The sequence below is a fragment of the Paroedura picta genome, chromosome 1, assembly GCF_049243985.1.
Source record: "Paroedura picta isolate Pp20150507F chromosome 1, Ppicta_v3.0, whole genome shotgun sequence".
Classification (NCBI taxonomy): domain Eukaryota; kingdom Metazoa; phylum Chordata; class Lepidosauria; order Squamata; family Gekkonidae; genus Paroedura; species Paroedura picta.
The window spans coordinates 151,729,839-151,753,493 of record NC_135369.1 but is presented as its reverse complement, the minus strand read 5'-3'; the positions used below and the strand labels follow the sequence as shown (position 1 = coordinate 151,753,493).

Genomic DNA, 23,655 nt, shown 5'->3' with positions numbered 1-23,655 from the left:
CCTTTCTTAGTGAAGTGCAACAAGTAATTGATGGCCACAAAGAGAAAGGTTTGAGAACTTGTAAGGCATAAGCTGGGGAGGGAAGGTGACATGGTACAGTCCGATCGTGGTATAGACTCTGCAGAGGAAGGCAGTGGGAACCTCTGCTACTCATTTGCCTTGAAAGCCCTTTGCTTGGGTTGCCAGTGTGACACAAGGCACTAGGAAATATAAGTGAATGCAAGATCAATTAAAACACAAATTAAATCAACATCTCTTTCAAAACCACTTTAATTCTGGAACTTCTTTTGACATTAACAAACAAGTACTTAAAAGTCTACAAAAGACCCAAGTAGAAAACATGCTAAGTTTCAATTCTCAAGGACACGCTGGGACCAACATATATTTTTCCCATACAAATGGCTTCTTACAAAGGATAAAAAAGCAGTCTTTGGTGGCAATAATCCACAAACTTTTAACTTAATGCGTAAAATTTTATTTTAATGGATTTATTCAACACTGGTAGAAGAATCTGATATTTATATTTGTGTGTTTATTGATGTAACTGCTGCATCAACAACTGTGTGCTAATATCGTCCTCTTATGGCATATAGGAAACCGCTCCAGAGTAATCGCATGTACCTAAGCATGTTTATTCAGAAGGAAGGTCAGTAGGACTTACCCTTTGCTATAAAGGTGCTTAGGATTGCTGCAATAAGTACATTTATAAGGCAGAGTAGGGGGGAAAGATTCTGCAGTCAGTTGAATGCAGATCATTTCAAACAAACCTTTAATCCAGACAGGATAACTGAGGCAAGTCGACCTCACCTGACAAGGGCCGCATCTGACTTGAATGTGCTTCAAATATAATAGGGGAGTTACACCGCAGCATGCAAGACAAGGAAGAGATTTCAAAACCAAAACCCATTACAGAATTGACTAGAAAATCTGTTGATTGCAGTGAGGTTTGCAGAGATACTGCCTTTGGTCCAATCAGAGCAAGTTACAGGTTGGCAGAGAACTCTCTCAAGCCTTGCAACCCTTCCTTGTCCTGGAATTTAGCACGCATCAGCAGTGGAAGTAAGCCTTAAGGAAACCTTTTGTCTGCCCAAATTATAAACAGGACTTCTGAGAGGGGCTGTTTGTGAATCTATTCAGGGCACATCTCTTAAAGCAAAAGATGGAATTTACTTTTCCCCACAGTATGTTATGTTTCTGATATTTCTGATCCTAAGCACAGAAATACACACAGAAGTGTCCCATTCACTTCAACAGTATTTATTAAATGTGCTTAGAGCTGCCTCCTTAAATCACGGGGAAAAACTTTAACAATTGAAGATCAGTGCAGTCGTTTAATAAGAGTGTCGACCAAGAGCATCTCCAGCTCTAAATAAAATTATCCTCCATGATAGTTAGTAACAATTTTGATTTTCACTGGAGGTGAAGGCAGCAGAAGCAGCAGGGATTCGTCCCAACTTATAATGCACATTCTGAACAATTCATCCGATGGCACAATAAAATTACCGAACAGTAAGCTGGTAACACTGATTTTAACAAATTACAAACCCAGTTCAAGATTCTTAATTCATTGCTTTCTGAAATGTATTCAGAATTTGAAATTCATTACTCATTCATTATTCATTACGCTTAGAATTTATCTCCTTAGAAATTCATTACTCTTTAAATGATGTACCTGTTTAGCCTAAAGGAAGGCTACTGTAAGCATGATGTAGTGGTTAAGAGTGACAGCTTCTAATCTAGGGAACTGGGCTTGATTTCACACTCCTCCATATGCAGCCAGCTGGGTGACCTTGAGCCAGTTACAATTCTCAAGAGCTCTCTCAGCCCCATGGGTGTCTGTTGTGGGGAAAGGAAAGGAAGGTTTCTAGTTCTAGTCCCCACCCCCCACCCTAGCATATGCTAGCAAGAAAAATGGGGCATCTTAAATTCACACACAAGTTACAGTTATGTACACTTAATTTAAAACAAACACATGTATAACCTTTGGAAGGAGGGCAGTTCTCTGACCTGAAGGGTTATGTTCCTTCGGAGTCCATACCTGTATTGCAACATTTGGAAATAGCACCTTCTGAGGCCTACGATGGAACTTTGTGCAAGATCCACTGAAGCTTCTTATTGCATCGTGGCCCACTGTGTTATGAGCTGAGCCTCAAGCTGTAAATAACTAAAAACACTGTGTTTTGTAGCTGCTTTGATAACTTACAAAATGGGTGGAAGCATACAGTAAGCGTGGGGGGGGGGGAGTGGAGGTGATGGGTAGTTTGCCTGAAGGTTCACAACTCCTCACCCACTGAGATCCTTCCTTTTGTCAGAGGATCCTGAGCTGTGTGTGCCAATGACACACCAGATCATACCAACACATGTCTGCTGTGTTGGTAAAGATGCCATCAGTTTGGCTGTGCTTTTTCAGCTGTTGGAACTACCCTGTCTCTTCACCTGAACACTGCCCTTGAAGCATGAGAACAGGCAGCTTGCAACTTACGTCTGGTTGCCTTCCCCCTTGCAGGCTGCCAACAACGGTTTCTAGATGCACAGTGCAGCCAAAGAGATTGGAGGGGAACCTCAGGACTCTAGCAGAAACATGCTGGAGGAGGTGAAATTGCCCTCTTATAAAGGGGATGATCCGGTCCAAGAGGCATCAGCTATTCATCTGCATGGGAAAGGAACAAGTTCAGTTTCTCTTCTTGCAGGAGGCGGAAGCCCTGGCAGTCTGTGGTTCAGAACAGGGTGGTTCCCCAAGCAAGGCTGAAATGGCTCTGACACTAACATGGTAAAACTAGTGGAGTAATTCTACCTCCAATAGCTGATAACTGAACTCAATAGACCAAACAGTTACAATTTACATCTTAGGTCGTTATTTCTCCCTGAGAAGAAGCCATCGTCAGTCTTCTGTGAAATTCACGGAGATCAATATTCTATTTTTCCACTCGTTAAAGGAATAGGGCATTTTAGTGAAATACAAACCACGGAGAGCGATCCCTCTTACAAACCACCACCCAGATCCTTTAAACCATGCACAGATTGGTATGTTACCTGCCAGCCTCCACACTTTCCAACAGCAAATGTATAGTTCTTATTAAAATAATAACTTACTGGCATAATCTTCAATCTAGAAAAATTGCATATCAGCCCTAAAAATGACTATAAAAATATCCCAGTTGTTGAAGATTCTAATAATATTGAAGGTAGGATAGACTGTTGTGTTAACCTGATGCTGAAGTCTTTTAATTCTGCTGCTGGCAATTATCTTTGAGTTTGTCTCTATTCCTCTGAGCCAGCTTTGTCAAACTTAATATTGCTTTAAAAATACTCTCCATTGGCCTTGGCTACTCTAGAAATCATCCAGTTCTCACCTGAAGGAGGCTTACCTCTATCTGCGGATAATGTAGTTTTGCTAGAACAAGGGAGCAGCTTCCACATTAGCTGCTGCCACACCTATTCCTGTCTATGATTGTTGTACAGTTACCAGTCAAATGGTTAAGTTTAGCCCAGACTACTGTACTGCTGTGGGTAGAGGAATGTACTGAAATGTTCCTTCACACAGGAGAACAGCTGCCTGCATCCACTAAAATCAACTCTCAGGAAAAAGCCTCGTTCAGACTCTTTTTCCCTGAAATGCTGTTTTTCCATGTGGGAGTTTATAATCTTTCAACAAGGAAAGTCAGGATCTAAGAAAAGTTTGTTTACTTAGTCCATGTGATCAGATTAATGGGTCACAAAAATTCTCAGTCCTATGGGAAAGACAAGAAGTTCAGGCAGTTATTTTTATATCTTGCTTCCTCAAAGCAAGAACTAGTTATATAGGAGGGACCCAACCAGCCATGACCTTCCCAGGATAGAACCTTCTACTTCTCTTTCCTGATGCAGCTCAGAGATCCCCCACTATGAAGGATGGGGGGGGGGAGAATGTGGGGGGGAAACTTATTCCCCCACAATCCCCCCCATTTTGCTAATGGGAAAATTGGATACACTGAAATGCTTTTAAAAACTTTTATTAAAAAGTTTCTCACTGAAATGTATAGCATGAAAATTTATATAAAAGAATCAACAGCATCAAATAATGGTAATTCTTATGTATATTATAGATATACCATTTTTTCAAGGGTATGTTTCTTGTTTAAATGGGAATAATTTTGGCAATGTCTGATAATCTGTTTGATCATAGAGAGTTCATTCATTTCAATGTTATAGTTTAATTTCAAAGCCAAATATGCTGGAAATTGTAACTATCAGAACTGAATGAGATACTTCTGTCCAAATTATATACTATCTTTTCTTTTTCTATTCATATGCTGCCCTTCCCCGATTTTGACTACAAAATGCGCTTGCTGATTTTATTCTCCCATTTAGATGGTAATACTAGCATAAAGTGTAGCAATTTGTATCCCTTTCAAGTACTGGACATATTTATACTTTTACTTGTAGAAATCCCAGACACATATTTTTAAACTCCATAAAAATGCCCATGTTAATTAAGTGATAAATGATATATATTTATGCTGTTAAAGCAGTAAAACAATTTTGATAAGTAAATATTGCATATATTTTTATTTTGCCCAAGATTTCCAAGGGTTTTTCCAGGAAAAAAGTTCTATGCAGAGTTTCTAGCTTTTTGGAAATTTTATCCCCAAGTATCCCTTAATTTGTTCCTGGGAATCAACAAAGGTGGGGCTCTGTAATGGAAGAATGGAATGGGTGGAAAGACCATTAAATTGGAGAACTGTAACTGGACATGTGCTCTTATGCTTCAATTGCTACCTGCCCTGTATGCAATGTCCAGAACTTACAATAAAGTATTTGATAAATGCCTTTTTCTTCCCCTTAACTGTACCTTAATTACATTAAATACTGCATCAAATTGCTACATGTATTCACTTATAAAAAACATGATTCCCAAAGGAAAAATATTTTTCTTTAAAAAAAAAGTTAATTTCAAAGTTTGTCATATAAAAATGCCAAAAACCCATTATAAACCTGATATACAAATGTTTATGGTTCTATGAAAATAACTGTCCCCATCATCATATAATAAAAACAATACAAAAAAAGGTACAGGATTGCAGTCAAATATATACAGCTAAAATATATATATTACTGAAACAGTCTTGAAATGTCTTGGTCACAGAGGATAAGATCCGTAAAGCTGCTGGTTTATGAAATGTTATCAGAGGTGATGTTAGTACTGGTCACTCTTCCACAAGCAGCACCCCCAACGAGGAATCACCGGTGAGCGCCATATTTTGAAAACCAGTCAATTCGCCCGTGAACTGGCTGGACCTTGGGTGGGTGTGGCAGTAGACCGGGTGTGCTTCTCATAGGTATATTAAAGGATGGCCTCCCAATATGGGGTCTGACAGACTTCAGAGAAGCATATTCTGCAAATGAAAAAGAGTAAGCTATACAAAGAGAGAATGGACAGGAGGGAAACTAGCACAGGCTTCAGGATTTTAGAATGAAGTAGCACTTGGACATGTCCTTAGATTCTAGTACAATCTCCCTGAAACTACTTTTGGCGGCGGGGGGAGGGGGAGGGGTCAAACAGTTCTTACGAGAAGATGGATCAGTAGGGGGTGGGTCAATGAGTGGTGCCAACTGGACTCTCTGGCCAGCAGAGCCAACTTCTTTTTTCAGAAAGGAAGGGATGTAAACACCAGTCACTCCACTTGGTCCTGTGTGGCCTGGGGAGGGAAAATGGAAAACAGAAGGCACACTGAGGCTAAGGTACATACATTCACACGGTACTATTTACCTTTAGAAACTGCTTGTTCAAAAATGGCGAGGAGAGGATTAATCACTACTATATGGTGTCATCAATTTGTTTCATCAGTCTAACATACAAATCTTCTGTGCCTGCTATTTTGGACACGAATTAAGTATTTCTTCCTGCTTAAGACTGAAATTCTAACACAGAGAGTCAATTTAAAGGCCTGTTTCTAGTATGGTATTGTCCTGTTTTTTGTAGGCGCTCCCCATGACAAAATTCTATTCCACAAGGAAAACTGAAAGACGGAAACTTCCCTTTCTCCAAGATGTAAGCCAAGCCTCCTTCATAGGGCAGCCGCATGACAGGTCAACTGAGTGTACCAAGTTAGCAAATGAGTTTCTAATCAAGAGGAATCTTTTCTTTAAAAAATAAAAATCTAATGTGGTCTTTTACAACTCTTCCCATTAATACACCATCTGGACTATGACACCTACTCAAATGAGCAGCAACCAGTCGTTCCCATACAACAGCATCCTATATAAAACACTGAATTCCTACAGCTTTCCTTTTCAGCATCTCGAGGACTGCATCAGGTTTTGTGCCAGGACAGCCAAAGAATCCTACAGACAGTGGAATCCTACAGATTCATTTTCAATGCCACTTCTTACTGGAATTCAGCCTGTTGATCCCTCCTGCCGCTGCGGCTGTCTTTCCAGGAAAATTGGAACTGGGCCAAGGATGAGATGGGATGGAATCTTTGCTTGAACTGGATACTAAATTATTCCTTGTGCATATTCCTAGGGCAAAAAATAAAAAAGTGGCTGTTAGAATGCTGCAGGGATGTAGTTCTGTCACAGGCTGCAGAGATTCTACTTATCTTCATTACTGCCTAAGCATAACGGTGGTTTGCACATCTATCCTCCCCCATATCCATGCTGTGTTTTTTCTGCATCTGTTCACGACTTGCTCGCAAATGCCAATACTAAACTGGGCAACCAGAGCACAAGAGAATTTCCAGTGGGTAAGTGGGTGGATTTCTAGGATGGGTACTTAAGGAAATCGAAGCATTGTAAAGCGTCCAGAGGAACAGCAGAAGAAGTAGAATAAAGCCTGATGCCACACACTATCCACCCCTGGCTCAAAGTTTAATTCTCACACCTGATGAATTAGTATCTTAGTAAAGAATTTTTTTTACTAACCAGGCAAATACCTAGAATGTTTCAAGTAATGCTGTTTGGCTGCAGAAACTTGTAATGTTGGCGTGTCCTGCCGAAGGTAGGAAGGGGCGCTATTGCCAGTGCCGATGCAGGATGAAGGCTTCAGATCCAAAATACTTTCAAATCTGTAACACAAAACCCAAACAAGATTCCTGTTTATGTGTTATGGCGCAGTTCTTCCTTCATGAATTTTGGAGTGCTTGCTTCAGAACAAAGAAAGATTAACACTCTGTCTTCTCAAGGCAGCTGCAGTCAAATTTAAAGAAGCTCAAGGTAAAATCAAATATCTGTAATATACTCCAACATAAAAAGTCTTGGCACACAGACAATACTTGCTAGTCAGTGGAAATCTGATGAAGGAAGACACACAGGGCAGAGAGGGCTTCTGCAAAGACATGGAGCAGGGTGTGGTGAACCCAGAGCATAGCAGAGAAAAGACAAATTGGACACGAGTTTATGAAGCATGATTAACTAAGGGTGCAATCCTACACAAACTTACCGGGATGCAGAGCACACTGAATACTGCAGGACTTAATCCTAAGTAAACATATATAAACTGCAAGGCTGCATGACACATAGGGAGCTTTAGAGAGATTTATGCCACCAACCGACACAGGATTGCAGACCAAGACACTAAGGCCATTCTTATACAGCATAGGCACATAACACGAATCCCTGTGACCCATGTGCAGTCCTAATGCCCACCTCTCATCTGAGAGAGCTAGACTGGCCAGTCTGAAAACCTTTTCCTAGCTCTCTGCTCCATAATGCAAGGAGAAGTTTCTGAGGGAAAAGGGAGTATTGTCTAACTACCATGAGATGATATTCAGAACTTCCCCCCAAATTACCATCATGACCTGGGAGCACAGTAAGAAGATTGGGGGGGGGGGGGGGGTTGTCATAAAATAACAGTGGCTGCTCTCAGCTGACAGATCGTCTTCTGGTCCCTCATCCAACCAAGATTCTCTAAGGCCCAGCAAACTACTGTTGTGTCCCCTGTTGCCCAGTATAACAAATAGATGCTATTGTGCATCCTTCTGTGACTGTGAAAACTAAGAGAACCAATTATGTACAGTCAACAATTACATTAGTAAAATGCCCATTCCTACAAAGCAGATTTAATACTCCCTGGTAAGCATGCTTAGGGGGTATGCTTGCTCCCAAGAAAAAGATTGTGTAAGAATAGAGAAAGCATCACATTGCATGTGTGTACATATGAGCATTAGTTTCTGCAAAGAACAAAGTAACATACCTACAAAGAGCTTCCTCAGGCTGTCCTTTGTTTTGGAAGTCAGTTCTGGGGAGGGAAGAACCTTCCTCTGAACCTTCCAAGTCTTCCCAGCCCTCAGAACTTTTCAGCGTTCCAGTAATATGTCCCCATTGACGCCTGTTCTTTGGCTTCAGCTCACCATTTGTCTGCTCAGTCTCAATGGCCGCTTTCTGTCATGAAGTTGGGGTGGGGGGACAGAGCAAAGTAATAGGAAGGTGAGATTAGAACTGCAGCATAACTGTGCAAATATACTGGTGTGGCACAGAAACCAGGGTGAACTGCCAAGTTCACACATGGAAGAGAAGTTAGGTGTTAGATTTTTGTTAAGACTTTTCTCTGCACAACATCCTGGGAAGATACACAACATTTTGACAGGGAGGAACACCCATCTAAAAGTAACCAGGGCCAGCATGCAGAGCAAATCCCATCTCCACTGCTTCATTTAGCATAAAAAAGACCCGTGCTTAAACCACATTGCAATTTCCCTTTGAAAGTGATCACCAAAGACTGGGTCTTACCTGCTGAGGAATCTTACAGTGAATGTTTGGCAGAACCACTTGATTGGGCTTGTCATCCCTCAGGTGTCCGTTCACAGAGGCCTCAGGTTTGCATGGGAATATCAGAGGATGGGAGGGCTGGTTTGGTTGGAGTGGCCTAGATGGGTGGCGGATATGTGGCTTAGGAGGCGGCTCTGCTGGTGGGATGGGCTTCATGGGGACTAGGGCTTTATCAGGAAGGTCTCGTGGTGGTTTTCCAAGCTCTTGAATGCAGCGAGAGGTGGCCAATGCTTGGCCGACTAGGAAGTAAGGGTAGCGAAGTGCCTAAAATAAAATGACAGACAGCTATATTAAAAGCAGCAGAAAATGGCCTGAAGATTCATCTTCACATAAATACATACAATGCTGCATTCTCAATCCCTATAACCAGGGCTGTATGTATACAATAATTCTGCAAGAGGCCAGAAGAGCCCAGATTGCGACTTTGGGTATAAAATCCAGCTTCCTGAAACTCTCAGTTTTCATTTTTGAAAATGAGAATGTTTTGAGTCATTGGGATAGAAGCCACGTTTGATATTGTTTGGGTATTTCTGTGTTGAAATCCTGTAACCCAAAGTGGTGATTGAATACAGTTCAATGGCTGGGGTGTTTTGCACAATGTTGTATCTTAAACTAGGGCTCACAGAATCACAAAGAAATAAACACGGGAGGGGGGGAGACAAAATGCATTGTGCAATTTTTTTTATAAAGCTAGGCAAACCTTCTAGGTTTTCAAAACTTGGATTGCATGGGATTTTACCCTGTGTCTGTGCTGGCTGAATGCTACTCCAGAGACCATGCACAGCTCAGCTGTTAACTAGCCATATACAGCTGACAAACAGTGCAGAGTATAGGATAGGTTGATGCCATTACTGTATTTTTGCTGGTGGCCAGAAGGCCTCCCTTCCAAAATACAGTCTTTATTGTGATTAGTTTATTTTTACTTGGTTTTATTACCACTGCACACCCGCTCAGGAGCCAACAGGTCTGCCCAAAGCTCTCACCACCCTCTTAAAAGATTCTGAAGTGACCACAAACCCCTGACATCACAGATGTCCTTTCTGAAAAGTAGGGATTATGATTCAGAGAGCACGATGGGGAGGGGAGGAGATGACCCATAGAGCTGGGAATCAGGAAGAGTAAGAGGGAGAACTAAAGAGAAACAAAGCTGGGGCAACAGTCCCCACCAGCACATCACATGAATATTTTACAGACTGGAGAATGTGGGAGTAACAGTGATCGGGAGGAACAGAAGCACATACAGCTCTTTCCATCTTCTCCTTCTCCATGGCCGAAGGGACCTTCCATTCCAAAAGAGGCACCAATGTGGCCAGGAAGGGAGGCAAGTTGCAGTGAGTGTTTGTGTGTGCACGCACGCATGCAGTAAACACAAACCTGGCTTGCTGTTGGCCGTTTCTTGGGGTCCCACTGCAGCATGTCTCTCATTAGCTGTATTGCCTCACTGCTCGCATTAGGGATGAGGGTCTTCAGGTTGTTGGGTACACATTGTGGCCAACGAAAATTCATGGTGCTTGCGAGTCGGTAGCCTTCAGGCCAGTCATTCTGAAAGGGATGTGAGAATGATTGCCATGAAAACGAAATGTCTAGGCCAGCCTTTCTCACCTTTTTTGCTGTTCAGAAACCCCCGAAACATTCTTTCTTCGAGAAACCCCAGACGTGGTGCGATTGGGCAGAATATGGTCGGAGATGGGACAATGCGCCAATGACAAATGTAAAGAGTGGGAAATAACAAGGAAGTATATCAACTGACTGAGATAGATGCCGCAATGTAGCTACCAATGCTAGCCAGTGGGTGAACTTCAAGAATGCAGTTCAAAAAGCACCCCCTTGGGAGCTCACCCCATTGGAAGGACTTGCTGCCAAGTAAATATAAAGGCTGCACATTTTTTTTCCATCATCGCTTTCTTACTATATGACATGAGGGCATGCACACCTAATAAAAGGCTATCATCAGTAGTACGATACCCACACCACTGTTATGCTAAAAGGGAACAGGACAAATCAAAGAACATATAGGCACAATTACACTTCTTTGTGGGCATCAACAACAGAGTTTTAATTAGGTACCTTTTTCGGTGTCCCCAGCACTTGGCAAATCTTGAAAATTGTATCGATTTCACTGGAACCTGGGAAGAGGGGTCTCAGGGTGTAAACCTCGGCCATGATGCAACCAACGGCCCAGACGTCAATGGGAGAACTATAGTTAGTGGATCTCAGGAGCACTTCTGGAGCCCTGTACCTGTCAGGCAAAAGTAATGCATGCTAATCCAAAGATCACACAGGGCTCTCATTGACCGGAGAGTGCATTCTCTCTAGAAATGAGCCCTCCATTTAACAGCCTCTCTCTGTTTTATGGCAGGATTGCTTGCTTGATGTAATAACAGGAATATCATATTTACAGTTTGTTTGTCATGATCCATTCTGTGATGGTTAGGATTTGTGAGCTACAATTTTAATGGGAATACTAACAGCCAGTTTAGACTTGACCTTCTTAATTGGTCCCTTAACTCATCTATGTTTACCTCTGTAAGAACACCGGATTACACCTTAGCAGCCAATGCAGCCAGCAGCATCAAGGCTGCTGTATTGCCCATATTGACTGCCAAAGAGTTCCCAGCCCTCTTCCTTCCACCACCCTTATCAGCTTGTTCTTTTGCATTCATTGTGAAGAACCCCCACCTAAAGACCCAGACTGTTAAAGTTTTAAGAGTGAGGCGAGAAAATCCTATTCATTTGTTCAGGTGGGTGTTCTCCTTGCATCTCTCTCTGCAAATGCAACTATGCTTTGGAAGTGTTGCAAAGGCCATGAGGGAAAAGGGAGCTGAATCTCAGGGGCTTTTCGCACGCCTTCAAAATCGCACAATGGTTGCCAATTGAAAACGCTACTGATTTGCCGTTATGCACAACGTCGTTGACAATCTGCCACACACCTGAAACCGATCTGCAAAAAGCGCTTCCTTGTAGCGCTTTCAGGGAAATCCCCAAAAGTGGATTCACCCTCCGGAAAGTGATACACTCCTGCAACCAATCTGCAACACTAGCGAAAAAGACCTGTGCGTTAACATTGTTGCAGTTTCTACAAAGTCCCTCCCCCTGGCTCTCTCCTCTGATCTTCCGGCGAAGCGATCGCCATTTTTTTTTCTCCGAGCGAGCGGGGATAAACGCACCAGCGAGCCTCTTTCTGTTTGGAGGCTTCCCCGGCTTCAGTCCCTCCACAGAGTCACTAAGCACAAACAACAGAAAAGCCCGTTTGCTGATGTATTTTCCCTTTATTTTTTACACATTCATTCAGCCGAAAATCGGGCCTGTGAGGGGGGGGGATTTTTTTTTTCACTCGGAGGGAGCGTGGCAACGATCAAACGACAGCTCAAACACACCAGGCAGCTGGATGGGTCTCTCCGTTGCAACGAATCAACACAGATTCGTTGCAATGAGTCTGTTTTTTTTTTTTTTTAAACTTTCTTAAAGGGAAAGGGGCTGTTTGGGAGCATGCTAACGGCTGCCCATTGGCTGCTTGACGGCCAGGGGCGGGACGAGCTTGGCAAGAGCGCTTCCTTTCTAGCGATTTTTGCCGAGACCGGAAGCCTATGGGAAACGCTACAAAACGCAACTGGATTCCACTACAAAGGCAGGTATGCATAACGACGAATTCCACTATTTTAAATGGCAATTTTTCATTCAGCAACCAATTTGCTACAAAGATCCCGGTGTGGAAAGCCCCTCAAAATTAGGTTGGAATAAACCTGGAAACACGTTACTCTGACCACAAGAGAGTTCTGCCAGCTAAGAATTCTGAAGCGGACAGGGGTTATAAAAAGAAGGGAGAAGGTGCAGTTGGCTCCCCTTTTCTGTTCATTGTTTATTGCTCCTTATCTCTCTTCTTAATTTCTCCTGCTCTTTCTCCTCAAAATTCTTAGGAAAAATGAACCTCTAAAATTGTGGAGGAAAGAAAATCTTTTGTTATTACAGTCTCTCGTGGAATCTTCAGTTTTCTAAGTTGGCAAAGTAAGTACAAAATGATTCAGAAAAGGTCAAGTTTTTAACTTAACCTATTTTAATGGATGAACATTATGGTTCAGTTGAATGTCTTTTAAACTGCTGTGAACTACTCTGAGCACCGATGGATGAAATATAAATATAATATCTCATAAATAAATAAAACAAAACACAATTTTCTTGCTGATAACATCTGCCCCAGGATTTGTGTAAGGAAACTGAATCTATCCTTACAAAGAATTTTACAAAGCACATAAGGTGTGCAGTTCTTGAACAAGCTATTCAAAATTTACCACTTTAACTTCTTTGATCAGCATTTCTGACTTGCAAAAGGACAGGACAGTCTTTTTCTTTGGGCGTTTCTGGTCAACCTGTTGATCCCATACCTAACTTGTCAGCCTCAGCAGCCAAGCAAGGAGAATTCAACAAATTTCACGTGCCACAACATTTTCATGCTTACCATCTTGTGGATACATAGTCTGTGTAGGGAGGTCTGGACCTAATTTCCCGTGCAAGGCCAAAATCTGCTATTTTCACAAGTTCTGGTCCCATGCAAAGGAGATTTTCAGGTTTCAAGTCTCTGTGAAAAAATCCTGTAGTTCAAAATAAAAATTGGTTAGCCTTTTGCTCCCACCTTTGTATTCTTGGGTATGGTTTCATGGATGCTGATCAGCATGCCAGCAACTGACCTGAAATGACTGACCTGGTCTCCACCTCAGCCATAGCATTCTGTTCAAGTCCAAGGACGAGACCCAGGCAACACTAGTAAATGCTTCATTTGTAAAAGGAGACAGTGGAGCACATCTGGAAACCACAGCCACTGACATGATTGCTCTGATTCCTAACCCCAACAGAGTGGAAGGTGGTCATGCTGACTCAGGGGTGCATATAGAATAATAGAATCGTAGAGTTGGAAGGGACCTCATGGGTCATCTAGTCCAACCCCCTGCACTATGCAGGACACTCACATCCCAATCGCTCATCTACTGTAACCTGCCACCCTCTTGAACCTTCACAGAATCAGCCTCTCTGTGAGATAGCTATCTAGCCTCTGTTTAAAAATTTCCAAACTTTTCTGTGGCATAACAAGCAGCTTTTGAGGCAGAGTTCCTATTCAAAATCAATCCTACTAGACTGTGGCTTGGATCCACTAGAGCATTTCCGTGGCTGGAAGGATTTGTCTGCAGACTGTGATCTTATCAGCTACCCCCTTCTGCTGCAGTGGAAAGTAGTATTTGGAGGCACTTTCAGGCCGCAACAAGAAGGGAGAATCACAAAAGTTATGCTCTAGGAGTGGAAATGCTCCGGTGGAACCAAAGCACTAACCTGCCAACATCCTTTCTATACTTGTAACCCACCATGCTTACTACCACAAATCAGAAAACTCAAAATACAGGCCACAAAAGTGCAGAACTAGCACCTGGAACAGTCTTCCTAGGAGTGTAGGCTCTGGGGGTAGAAGGGTCCTAGGAGTGCATACTTCCTTTTATTAAAATCAAACAAGAACCACCCTGCTAGCCATCTAAACTCAGTATTAGGGGAAGATTTCTTCTTCTCAGGTATTCCAGCTTTTACATAACGTTTTGCGTACATCATACCAATTCTTAAAACTGTCCCACGTACAACTGGGCAGTACTACTTCACTCAAAACGACACACAGCTATTATGTATATGTATATTAACAAGACCTCTAACAACACAACTTTTATATTGTATTATATCAAGATACTTCATGTGTTCAATGCCATTTTTATCATCATGAATCCAAACAAGAAATATTACATCCCCTTAACTTCTATAATGTTATTAATATTCCTTCCTCTATGCCATCCGCTTAGTTACAGATATGATGCTGATTTGGCAATAATATCGTACCATGTTTATGGATAAAGGCAAGCCCTTGAAGAATCTGATACATAATATTCCTAACAGTAGATTCCGGAAACAATTTGTTCCTGTAAGGCAGAAGTTAAGAAAAGTTAGTTCATAGCTGGGTTTCTTATATGTACTCATATATCAATTGCAGGAATACCTGATGCAAAATCCAAATGCGACTAGCTATCCACATTTCATTCATCTCTGCCACTTCTCTTATTTAGTTGAAACCCATTTGTACAACCTGTCTGTGACATTTTTAATTTGCCCTTGCTTCAAGAAAATTAGTGCAGCAAGCCTGGTTCTCTCCTTTACTGTTTAATCCCCATAATAGTGATCTGAGTTGATGAGACAGAATGAAATAAAGGATTTAAATCCAGGTCTCCATACTGAGCGACAGGCCAACAACTAAATTTTCTCACCCTATAGTACTTAGGGATCACAAACATCGTGCTTGTCGTGTACTTACTCTGATTTGCTGAAATGACTGTAAGCAGCCCAGCAGCACAGCTTAATGGACCAGGGCCCAAAGTACTGATTATCCTTGAATGCGTTTTAAGACATCCGTACGGAAATCTGCTCACAAGAAAACCAGCATACCTTTCTTTCATCAGCTGATAAAGGTTCTCCTTCATGTATTCGAACACAAAGTACAGATTATCATTTTCTCGGATAACTTCTTTTAGCTTCACCACATTGGCATGGTTGAGTTTCTTCAAGGACTGAAAGTACAAGATAAGACTATCAAGACACTGTTGCAGCCTGGGTTTTCTGATACGTGACAATGAGTCTGTGTCTCAGAAACTAGAAATATTTCTAAACGGCTGTTAAAAACTCACTCAGACATTCACAATGTTCCTGCAGTCATATACGATGCATGCTGATAACGGGCCTATTCAACACCCATGTTCCTGAATGCACAAGTTGCTTATTCCAATACAACATCCTGCAATGGATTTTTCAGTCGTTGCTCTCTATATATGGTGAAAGAACACAGCACCAGTTTTGGATTTGGTGCACACTTTCTTTTCTTTGTCTCTTCCCATTACATCCATGACAGCTACCACTGCCATCCTAAGCAAAGTTATATGCTTCTAAGTCCGTTGATTACAATGGGCTTAAATGGTTATAACTTTTCTTAGCATAGTACTGCATGACAGCTGGAGCAAATTTAGAACCAATTGTCTGTTCTTTGCCCATCCATCAGCATCTCAAGTGCCACATCAAGTTTATGCACTTCAGTGTCTATGATTACCTTGAAATACTTCTTCAGGCATGAAAAAAATATACAAGTTGAAAGTATGGAGTTCAACATTACACAGTGAGTTGAAAATACCTTGATTTACAATACAATCCCAAACAGAGTAACATCCTTCTAGAGTAAAGTGACCAGATTGTACCACTTTTGGAGGGACATCTGGGGGCACCTGGCAAATTGTAATTATGTTGAAATTAAAAATATATATATTACAATATTATTTTTGCGTTCTATACGTTCTATGAAAATTTTGTTGCTCCATATAGACCAAATTTTTAATCAAGAACCCTCCCGGCCAATGGTGTCCCGCTTTACAAATGTTAAAATCTGGTCACCTTATTCTAGGGCTACTGACTGCAATGCACTTAGAAGGGTGCAGCTTGCTTATGATGTTAGGTTGGAGAGCCAGTTTGGTGTAGTGATTAGGAGTGCGGACTTCTAATCTGGCATGCCGGGTTCGATTCTGCGCTCCCCCACATGCAACCAGCTGGGTGACCTTGGGCTCGCCACGGCACTGATAAAGCTGTTCTGACCGAGCAGTGATATCAGGGCTCTCTCAGCCTCACCCACCTCACAGGGTGTCTGTTGTGGGGAGAGGAATGGGAAGGCGACTGTAAGCCGCTTTGAGCCTCCTTCGGGTAGGGAAAAGCGGCATATAAGAACCAACTCTTCTTCTTCTTCTTCAACCACCTTTTTACTAGTGAAAAAGGTGCATATTGTCCCTTTTGACCATCCAAAAAGAAGACCAGGGGACCTAGATGGACAAATAGCATGCAGAATGGGGGCTGCAAAAATAGAGCAATAAGGTTGCTAGATCCATCTCTTTGTTTCCACCACTTTACAGTACCTTAACTTCCCGAAGATTCATACATTCCTCCCAGGAGTAAAACTTCCTCTTCATCCTTCAAAATACAAAATAAGGAAGTTAATGTCACCTTCCACCATGTAACACTGTCAATCATTCTAGTGGCATCTTGGCACTGAATCTGTGGGAGATATTGGGAGCTTACTACAAAAGAGTGCTACATCCATCTTATTCAGCAGCCCACAAACCAAGAGTCTCATGTCCAGAAAGGCCATCAAAACAATGTTTTTCCAACAGCACCTCTCAGTGTCAGTTAGAACAGGGGTAGTCAACCTGTGGCCCTTGCTGGCAGGGGCTCATGGGAATTGTAGTCCATGGACATCTGGAGGACCACAGGTTGACTACCCCTGAGTTAGAAGACACTTTCCGAAGCACAGATTTTTAAAAAAGGGTTGTTTGATACACAGCTTGGAGGTCTGATGTGAAAAATAATAAATCTCACTGGACATGTCCAAGCAGCTCTTTGCATCCAAGCTTATACTTCTGCCATGCTTGCAAAAACCTCTTAGAGAAAAGTTAAATTAAAAATGCACACATTTCTTTATGAAAGTATAAAAATTAACACACAAGGCCTCCTGAAGTTTTAGAAGCGCAATTAGGTATGGGTAAGAATTATGCAAAAGAAGACTACTTCTTAGTTTGCTGGGAGCAATCAGTGGCCTGATTCAGTCAGCACCATGACACTGGAGACATGTGTGACTTCAGCCTTACACCATTTTTTCCACCTGGAACAACCAGGGGAAGTGTTATTCAACCTCTTGTGAGGATGCAAACAAACTGACTAAAAGGAAACCCTTTTTTAAAATACATCTCGTTATCGCCCTGTGCACTGTACAAAAAAACAAATAAATACATTTACAATTCTGTGCTAAGGAAAGCTGGACTTTTGAGCTACTTAACATAAATTGAGCATAGTTTCTCCAATTTTGCAAACCCCCCTCCCCCCGTAATATTTACACTTTTCCTATCTACTTGAACGGACAGAAAGCTGTGCCAGTGCTGAAATTCAGTGCTGACTATCTTCACATCCATAAGGGCTAGAAACTTGCATTTTAAAACCACCACAAAAATATGAAGGATAAGAACCTTAAGTTAAATTCTGTACCCAGTGCCTAGATCCCTGCAGAATCATTGAGCACACGCACTCAGTGTTTGAATCTCCCTACGGCTTGATCGGGTTCCCATTGGCAGCAGACTGGCTGAAAGCAACAACCCAAGGTTAGAGCAAGCAGAATTTTCAGCACAATTAAAAATGCAGATGCAAAAGAGCAGCTGCTTTCCTCTTAATGACAACAGGATAAACACAGGACAGTCTCAGATAACTCAAATCCAGAAGAAAAGACCTATCCTTATGGCATTAAACAATAATAATGAATAATAAAGAATGTTTTTAAACAATGTCCTTTCTTGAATTTACTTTTAGTTTATTTAATTCCAAGGATGTCAGCCAGAACAGTTTTCCAGATAAAATCTGTTTTCTATTATCTTTTCCTCAGTGGCAAGTCCTAAATTGTAAACAATCACAATTAATATATAATTAAAATGATATGGTTGTAAACAATCACAATTAATATATCATTTAATGATATATTAATATGCATTAAAATGACATATTAATTGTGATTGTTTACAATTTAGGACTTGCCACTGAGGAAAAGATAATAGAAAACAGATTTTATCTGGAAAAGAAAGGACATTGTTTAAAAACATTCTTTATTAGTCCTTATTATTGTTTAATGCCATAAGGTTAGGTCTTTTCTTCTTTGCTTACCTCTTAATGGCAAGAAGCTCCCCGGATTCAATACTCCTTCCCAGGAGGACAGAACCATATGTTCCATCTCCCAGCTGTTTGATAGTCGTATACCGATTCATGATGGGATTGCTCTTGGATGAAAACTCATTTCAATCTGTGGAGTGTGCTTGGCCGTGGCTGAAGCATTTCACCTAAGACTGAAGCCAGTTTTTTCGATGGCAACACAAATACGCAGTATCCAAGACCGTGTGAATGTTGTCAGGGCTCATAGTTTCACAAGGACTGGTTTTCGGCCTGCAAAAATACAAAGCAAAGAGAGATGCTCACTGTTTCCCAAGCTCTATGGCATGAAATCTCTGGGCCGTTCCGCACAACAATCAATGTTGTTAAATGTTTGCAATATGCAGAAACGCTATATTTAATAGTGGAATTTCGTCATTCCGCACACCTTCAATTCTAGCGGAATATTGAAGTCCCAGTAGCGGTCTATTCATTCCCCACAGGTTTCCAGTCTTGCTGGAATCGCAACAAAGGAGGCGCTTCTTCCCACCTCTGGCCATCAATCAAACAAAACAGCCACTGAACTGTTGTGTTCGTGCTCCCAAAAAGCCCTTTTTCCTTTAAAAACTGTTTTTTAAAACCCCGAAAACATCAGTAGCAACGAATATATGTTCATTCAATGTATCAGAAAGTCCTTTTTCGCGGCGTTGGAGCTTGCGCTTAATCGTTCATATGCTCTTCAAGTAAAAAAAAAAATCTCCCCTGATGGGTGCAATTTCTGCCCAAAATTACAGGCAGTGTCGAACAGGGGGCTGTATTGTGCTTGAGAACTTTAAAGACAATTGCAGAAGGGAGCTTTGTTTTACTGTTAAAAACGTCTGTGGAGGGACTTCAGCCAAAAAAGCCTCGCTTATTAGTTGCTTTCGCCGGTTTACGGGGGGGGGGGAATGGCGATCACGTCTATGGAAGCTCGGGGGCGAGAGCTAGGGAGGGACATTCTTTCTACCGCTATTTTGAGAACGCACATGTCTTTCGCTGATGTGTTGTGGCTTGTGCTCAGAAGTGTAGCGCTTTTTTGGGGGGGAATCCACTTTTCTGGATTTCCCCCTAAGCGCTATAAAATTGTTATTGTTGATGGAGTTTTGTGGGAGTTTTGCCGTTTGTTTACGACATCATGCGGAATGTTAAATTAATAGCGTTTACAAAATGTAAGGCTTTGGCTACATTTAAGTTTTGCGGAATGGCCCTCTTATTTCTCTGCAGTGTTGTTCAACAGTATTATTTGCCTTCTTCCAGGTCTGCCTGAAGTTAGGGGATCAAATTATAGCTAACCCTTGAACAAGGGTATATGAACGCTACTGATAAACTGTCTCGATGAACTAGGTGCTTGCAATTTATATTGATGGTGGAAGCTGATAAAGATATGAAGGCACTACCAAGTATGAACTGGGAGTACAGTTTTAGGGCAAAATTGGCTAATCTTGCACAGTCACTGTAAAATCCTGATAGAACTTCTTATTTTATTTGTGTAAAACAGTTCCTATATCTCAAAAAACTTGCTTCTAGAAGTGCAGACCAGAAACAAACAGTCATTGACCTGTAAATCACAGTCCCAAGAAACGTAACATTAAACTTCCACCAAAGAGACAGAACAATAGAATCATAGAGTTGGAAGGGACCATACCAGCCATCTTGTCCAACCCCTTGATCAATGCAGGATCAGCCTAAAGCAGCCAGGATAAGTATCTATCCAGTAGCTGCTTAAAGACTGGGGGTTGAGGGCTCATGCAGACTATTAATGTTCCCCCCCCCCGATATCTAGCTGGTACTGTTCTACACATAGATGTTCATGTCTCTTTGGAATGGCCGTTGTCAGAACAAGGCATATCACAAACAGAGTTTGCACTGGGGAATATGTGGCAAAAATATAGCTACAAGTAAGTACCCACAAGTTCATTTTTAAAGCTGTTGCCTGAAAATACAAAAATAAAATCTGTTGTTACAATGCAGAACAGTATTTATAAAGTTGAAAAAGGAAGAAGATAGTGCTATTTAAGAAGAATGTTTTGAGCTTGCTAGCAGTTGAGTATGCCAGAATGAGAACAATGAAGCTTTCATAATGGATACTTGAAGGCCAACAGGGCCATATCCTGAATATTCATATCCTGACAATTCATAAAGCCATATGCCACTATTTCTAAATGCCACTATATGCCATTATTTCTAAAGAGGAAGAAAGAGGCTGCCAGTCTCCCCTCCCCACAAAGCTTTATGTTCAGCAAAGCTGAGGATCTCTATTCTAGCCAAAGTTCTTCCAGTCCTAGTACAGATTTGGCAAATTTAAAGTATACTTACCTGTAAGGAACCCAGGCTGGCACCAAACAGTCCGTCAAAAACGTACCGCTGCATAAAAAAGAAAAAGAAAAACCCAACTCAGTTATGAGCAGCATTTCTTAAGTAAACAGAACTCTCACAGCATCCGTTTAATTCTAATTCTACATGACAAAGAATCAAAACAAGTTTTGCTGCACAATGAACACTGGATACAGCACCTTTCACTAAATTATTACACAAATAAGCATTGCATCCAAGTATCAGCTTTGCATCCCTTTACATGTTTGTTATATAAGAAAGCAGTGGCCTTTTCTTACAGTATAAGCCCCCCAGAAATCTATCAAGTCAGTGCTCTTATTGGGGCATCAAATCCAAAAATGTAGCAGCAAAGTCAAAAACAATTTGAGAGACTCAGTTTAAACACACACACAAACAAGCCGCCACCGCATAGCAGACTGAGGACTCTAGAAAGCGGCGGAGGGAGGAAGGAGGGCCCACATTAGGATTGACCTCATTAACGGAAGCCTCAAATCTGTCATGTCTGGCAAGTGACACAGCGACAGTCGTCCTCCAGAGAAAGCCTGTTAATGCCGCAGGCAGCCTTTCAAGATGCTGTGGACCCCGCAAATGGGGGAGGGGGGTGGAGAATACACTCCCTGCAAGGCAAAGCACACAACAACAAAAGCCTACCCAGCTCCAGATCCTCGTTACGGCCTAATGAATACGAACCCAGCGGCCGGGACCGGTCGATCGCCTCACTAAACCGGAATCTGTGACAGAATCATCACCCTGAGCGGGACAGGAAGGAGCTTTCCACCCAGCAGCAAGAGAAGACACACGCACAAAAGGGAACCACGGCCATTGAGCGGGGGCTACCAGCCGCTTTCCCTGGCAAAAGCAACTCAGCAGCTCCTCCCTCTGGCCTGCCATTAGCTTGCGCTCGAATATAGCCGCATCTCATTGTATATTCTCTAAGAATATATGCATATTCTCTAAGAAAAAGTCTTAATTTGAGCCACAGCTTCCAGCAACTCGGACACTGGGCTTCTTTGCAAGTCCCGGGTTGCACCTAAAATGTGTGAGGTCACAGGCTCTGTGAAATGGGCCAAGCACCTTTTCAATCCCACATGTTGGGTGAGCATCTAGCCCATTCAGCATGGATTTTAGGCAGGTGTGAGATATACCACTTGTAGAAACTGAAACAAGAGAAGTCCTTCATTTTAAAAAATAGCCTGTTTCTTGTTTGTGCTTGTGGCCACTTCGAAGGAACATCATTCAGTTTGCAAAGGGTGAAATTATACCTTAGCTCTGGTGGCATGGTCTAGTTAAAGCAGTTAAACCAACTTTTCCAGACCCTGAACCCACTTTTAACCCTCAGACAGGTGTATGGGACACCAAAGTGCAAACAGGGTCAGGAAGGAACCAGTGTGGAGCAAGGTTAGTGGATCAGAGGAGCTGGGCAACCTTGGTTCTTCAGTGCTCTACTCTGAAAGCTTGATGGATGGCCTTGGGCCAGTCACTCCTTCTCAGGAGGCGAGGAGAATGACAGACCTATAAATAAAGAATATAGCATAACAGGAAGCTGAGGCCCATTTCACAGAGCCTGTGACCTCACACATTTTAGGTGCAACCCGGGACTTGCAAAGAAGCCTATTCAATGTCATGAGCAGCACCGTGACCAGCAGACCTGAGAGTTGGAGATAGGAAACAAGGCAGACACCAGATAGCTATGATTATTCTCTAACTTGCTCTTCTGCTGCGTCTCCCAGCATCCATACAAAAAGCAGGAAAGAAAATAACGGCTCTCTGTAGGGACTTTTGACCCCTCTGGTGGACTTGTGACAGGAGGATCTCAACTACTGAGCTAAAGGACTGCCCTTATCCAGCCCTTATCCAACCCCACCACCAAGCCATTCAGTTTTTTCTCTGAGCTTGTTCGGGAAAGCAAGAAAAGCAGCATGACAAATTCCTTTATTGTAACAAAAGGGGTGAGTCTTGTTCAAACACTCTAGCCTATAAAACCTCTGCCACTTGGTAGCTTTTCACAGGTGGCTTTGTTATAAAAGCACTGGTGAAATTTCAAGGGAATAAGTACTTGCTTAGTCTCTTTGACGATTACTTCGCTGTAGAAATCCCAGATACCAATTTTTAACTTCCCCTAAGATTTTAGTGGTTAAGATTTCTTTGCAAGGGTTTTGCTCAGTGGCCAGCCCCTACTATTGTGCCCTTTAGCAACTTTGTAATTTTACTTCTTCAGTTTACTATATTGCAGCAGCATGGATTCAGTTGTGTTTGGGTTTTTTTTTTAAGAAAGTGCCTTATTCCTGTGTTTTACCGAGTGCAAGTACATCGCTTGTTTGTACAAATCAACAAAGACAGCAATAAAAGGAAACGTAAGTCGAGCGTAAAACAGCACTCCTATCGCTAGTTGGTTTAGCACAAAACACAGACTACAATCCCCGCCTGCATAATCAAAATCTTCGAAGCTTAATAAATAAGCGATCGTCAGTACGGGGCCCATATAACACTTTGGCAGCTCCCAACATTCAATGCGTCGCCTAAAATTTTCCCAAACGTGTCTCCGTACGTAATTTATCAGTACTCAAAAGAAAAATGCACAGAAGCATTGCCTGTTGGGAAGTGTAGTTTTTAAATGTCTAAAGGTAGAAACGTCACAAACGTAACGCCAGGCAGAGAATACCGCCCCCTTCAGGGTCGTCATTCCACGCGCGTGCGCGGCGTCCCGTCTGGCATTTCGGCTCGTGTGTTCGGTCCCGCTGGTCAGCTTATGACACAGACGAAGACACACAGCGGCTCGCGCGCTCC

The 23,655-nt window shown here is 42.1% G+C and overlaps 1 protein-coding gene across 4 annotated transcripts; it reads right to left on the bottom strand.

Moving 5' to 3' along the window:
* Positions 1-252: 252 nt before the first annotated feature.
* On the bottom strand, positions 253-23,632 carry CILK1 (ciliogenesis associated kinase 1). Of its 4 annotated transcripts, none has more exons than XM_077308967.1 (15): positions 23,460-23,632; positions 20,851-20,898; positions 18,514-18,789; positions 16,725-16,779; positions 15,220-15,341; positions 14,620-14,699; positions 13,205-13,337; positions 10,816-10,987; positions 10,123-10,290; positions 8,710-9,012; positions 8,174-8,361; positions 6,904-7,046; positions 6,373-6,501; positions 5,550-5,678; positions 253-5,375 (listed from the first exon to the last, which is right to left on the bottom strand). In XM_077308967.1, exons 3-15 carry the CDS (start codon positions 18,612-18,614, stop codon positions 5,221-5,223), a joined length of 1,878 nt encoding a protein of 625 aa, XP_077165082.1. In that variant the 5' UTR covers positions 18,615-18,789; positions 20,851-20,898; positions 23,460-23,632; the 3' UTR covers positions 253-5,220. The 4 variants fall into 4 exon arrangements, with proteins under 4 accessions (XP_077165082.1, XP_077165072.1, XP_077165061.1 ...); XM_077308957.1 differs by lacking the exon at positions 23,460-23,632 and adding an exon at positions 21,520-21,744; XM_077308946.1 differs by lacking the exon at positions 23,460-23,632 and adding an exon at positions 21,559-21,744.
* Positions 23,633-23,655: the final 23 nt, after the last annotated feature.

Coding starts and splice junctions, on each gene's coding strand:
- CILK1 (XM_077308967.1), bottom strand. CDS start 18,614: ATGAATCGGTATACGACTATCAAACAGCTGGGAGATGGAACATATGGT. Junction 14,700..15,219: donor TATCAGCTGATGAAAGAAAG/GTATGCTGGTTT, acceptor TCTGCCTTACAG/GAACAAATTGTTTCCGGAAT. Junction 6,502..6,903: donor ACATTCTAGGTATTTGCCTG/GTTAGTAAAAAA, acceptor TTTTTGCCCTAG/GAATATGCACAAGGAATAAT.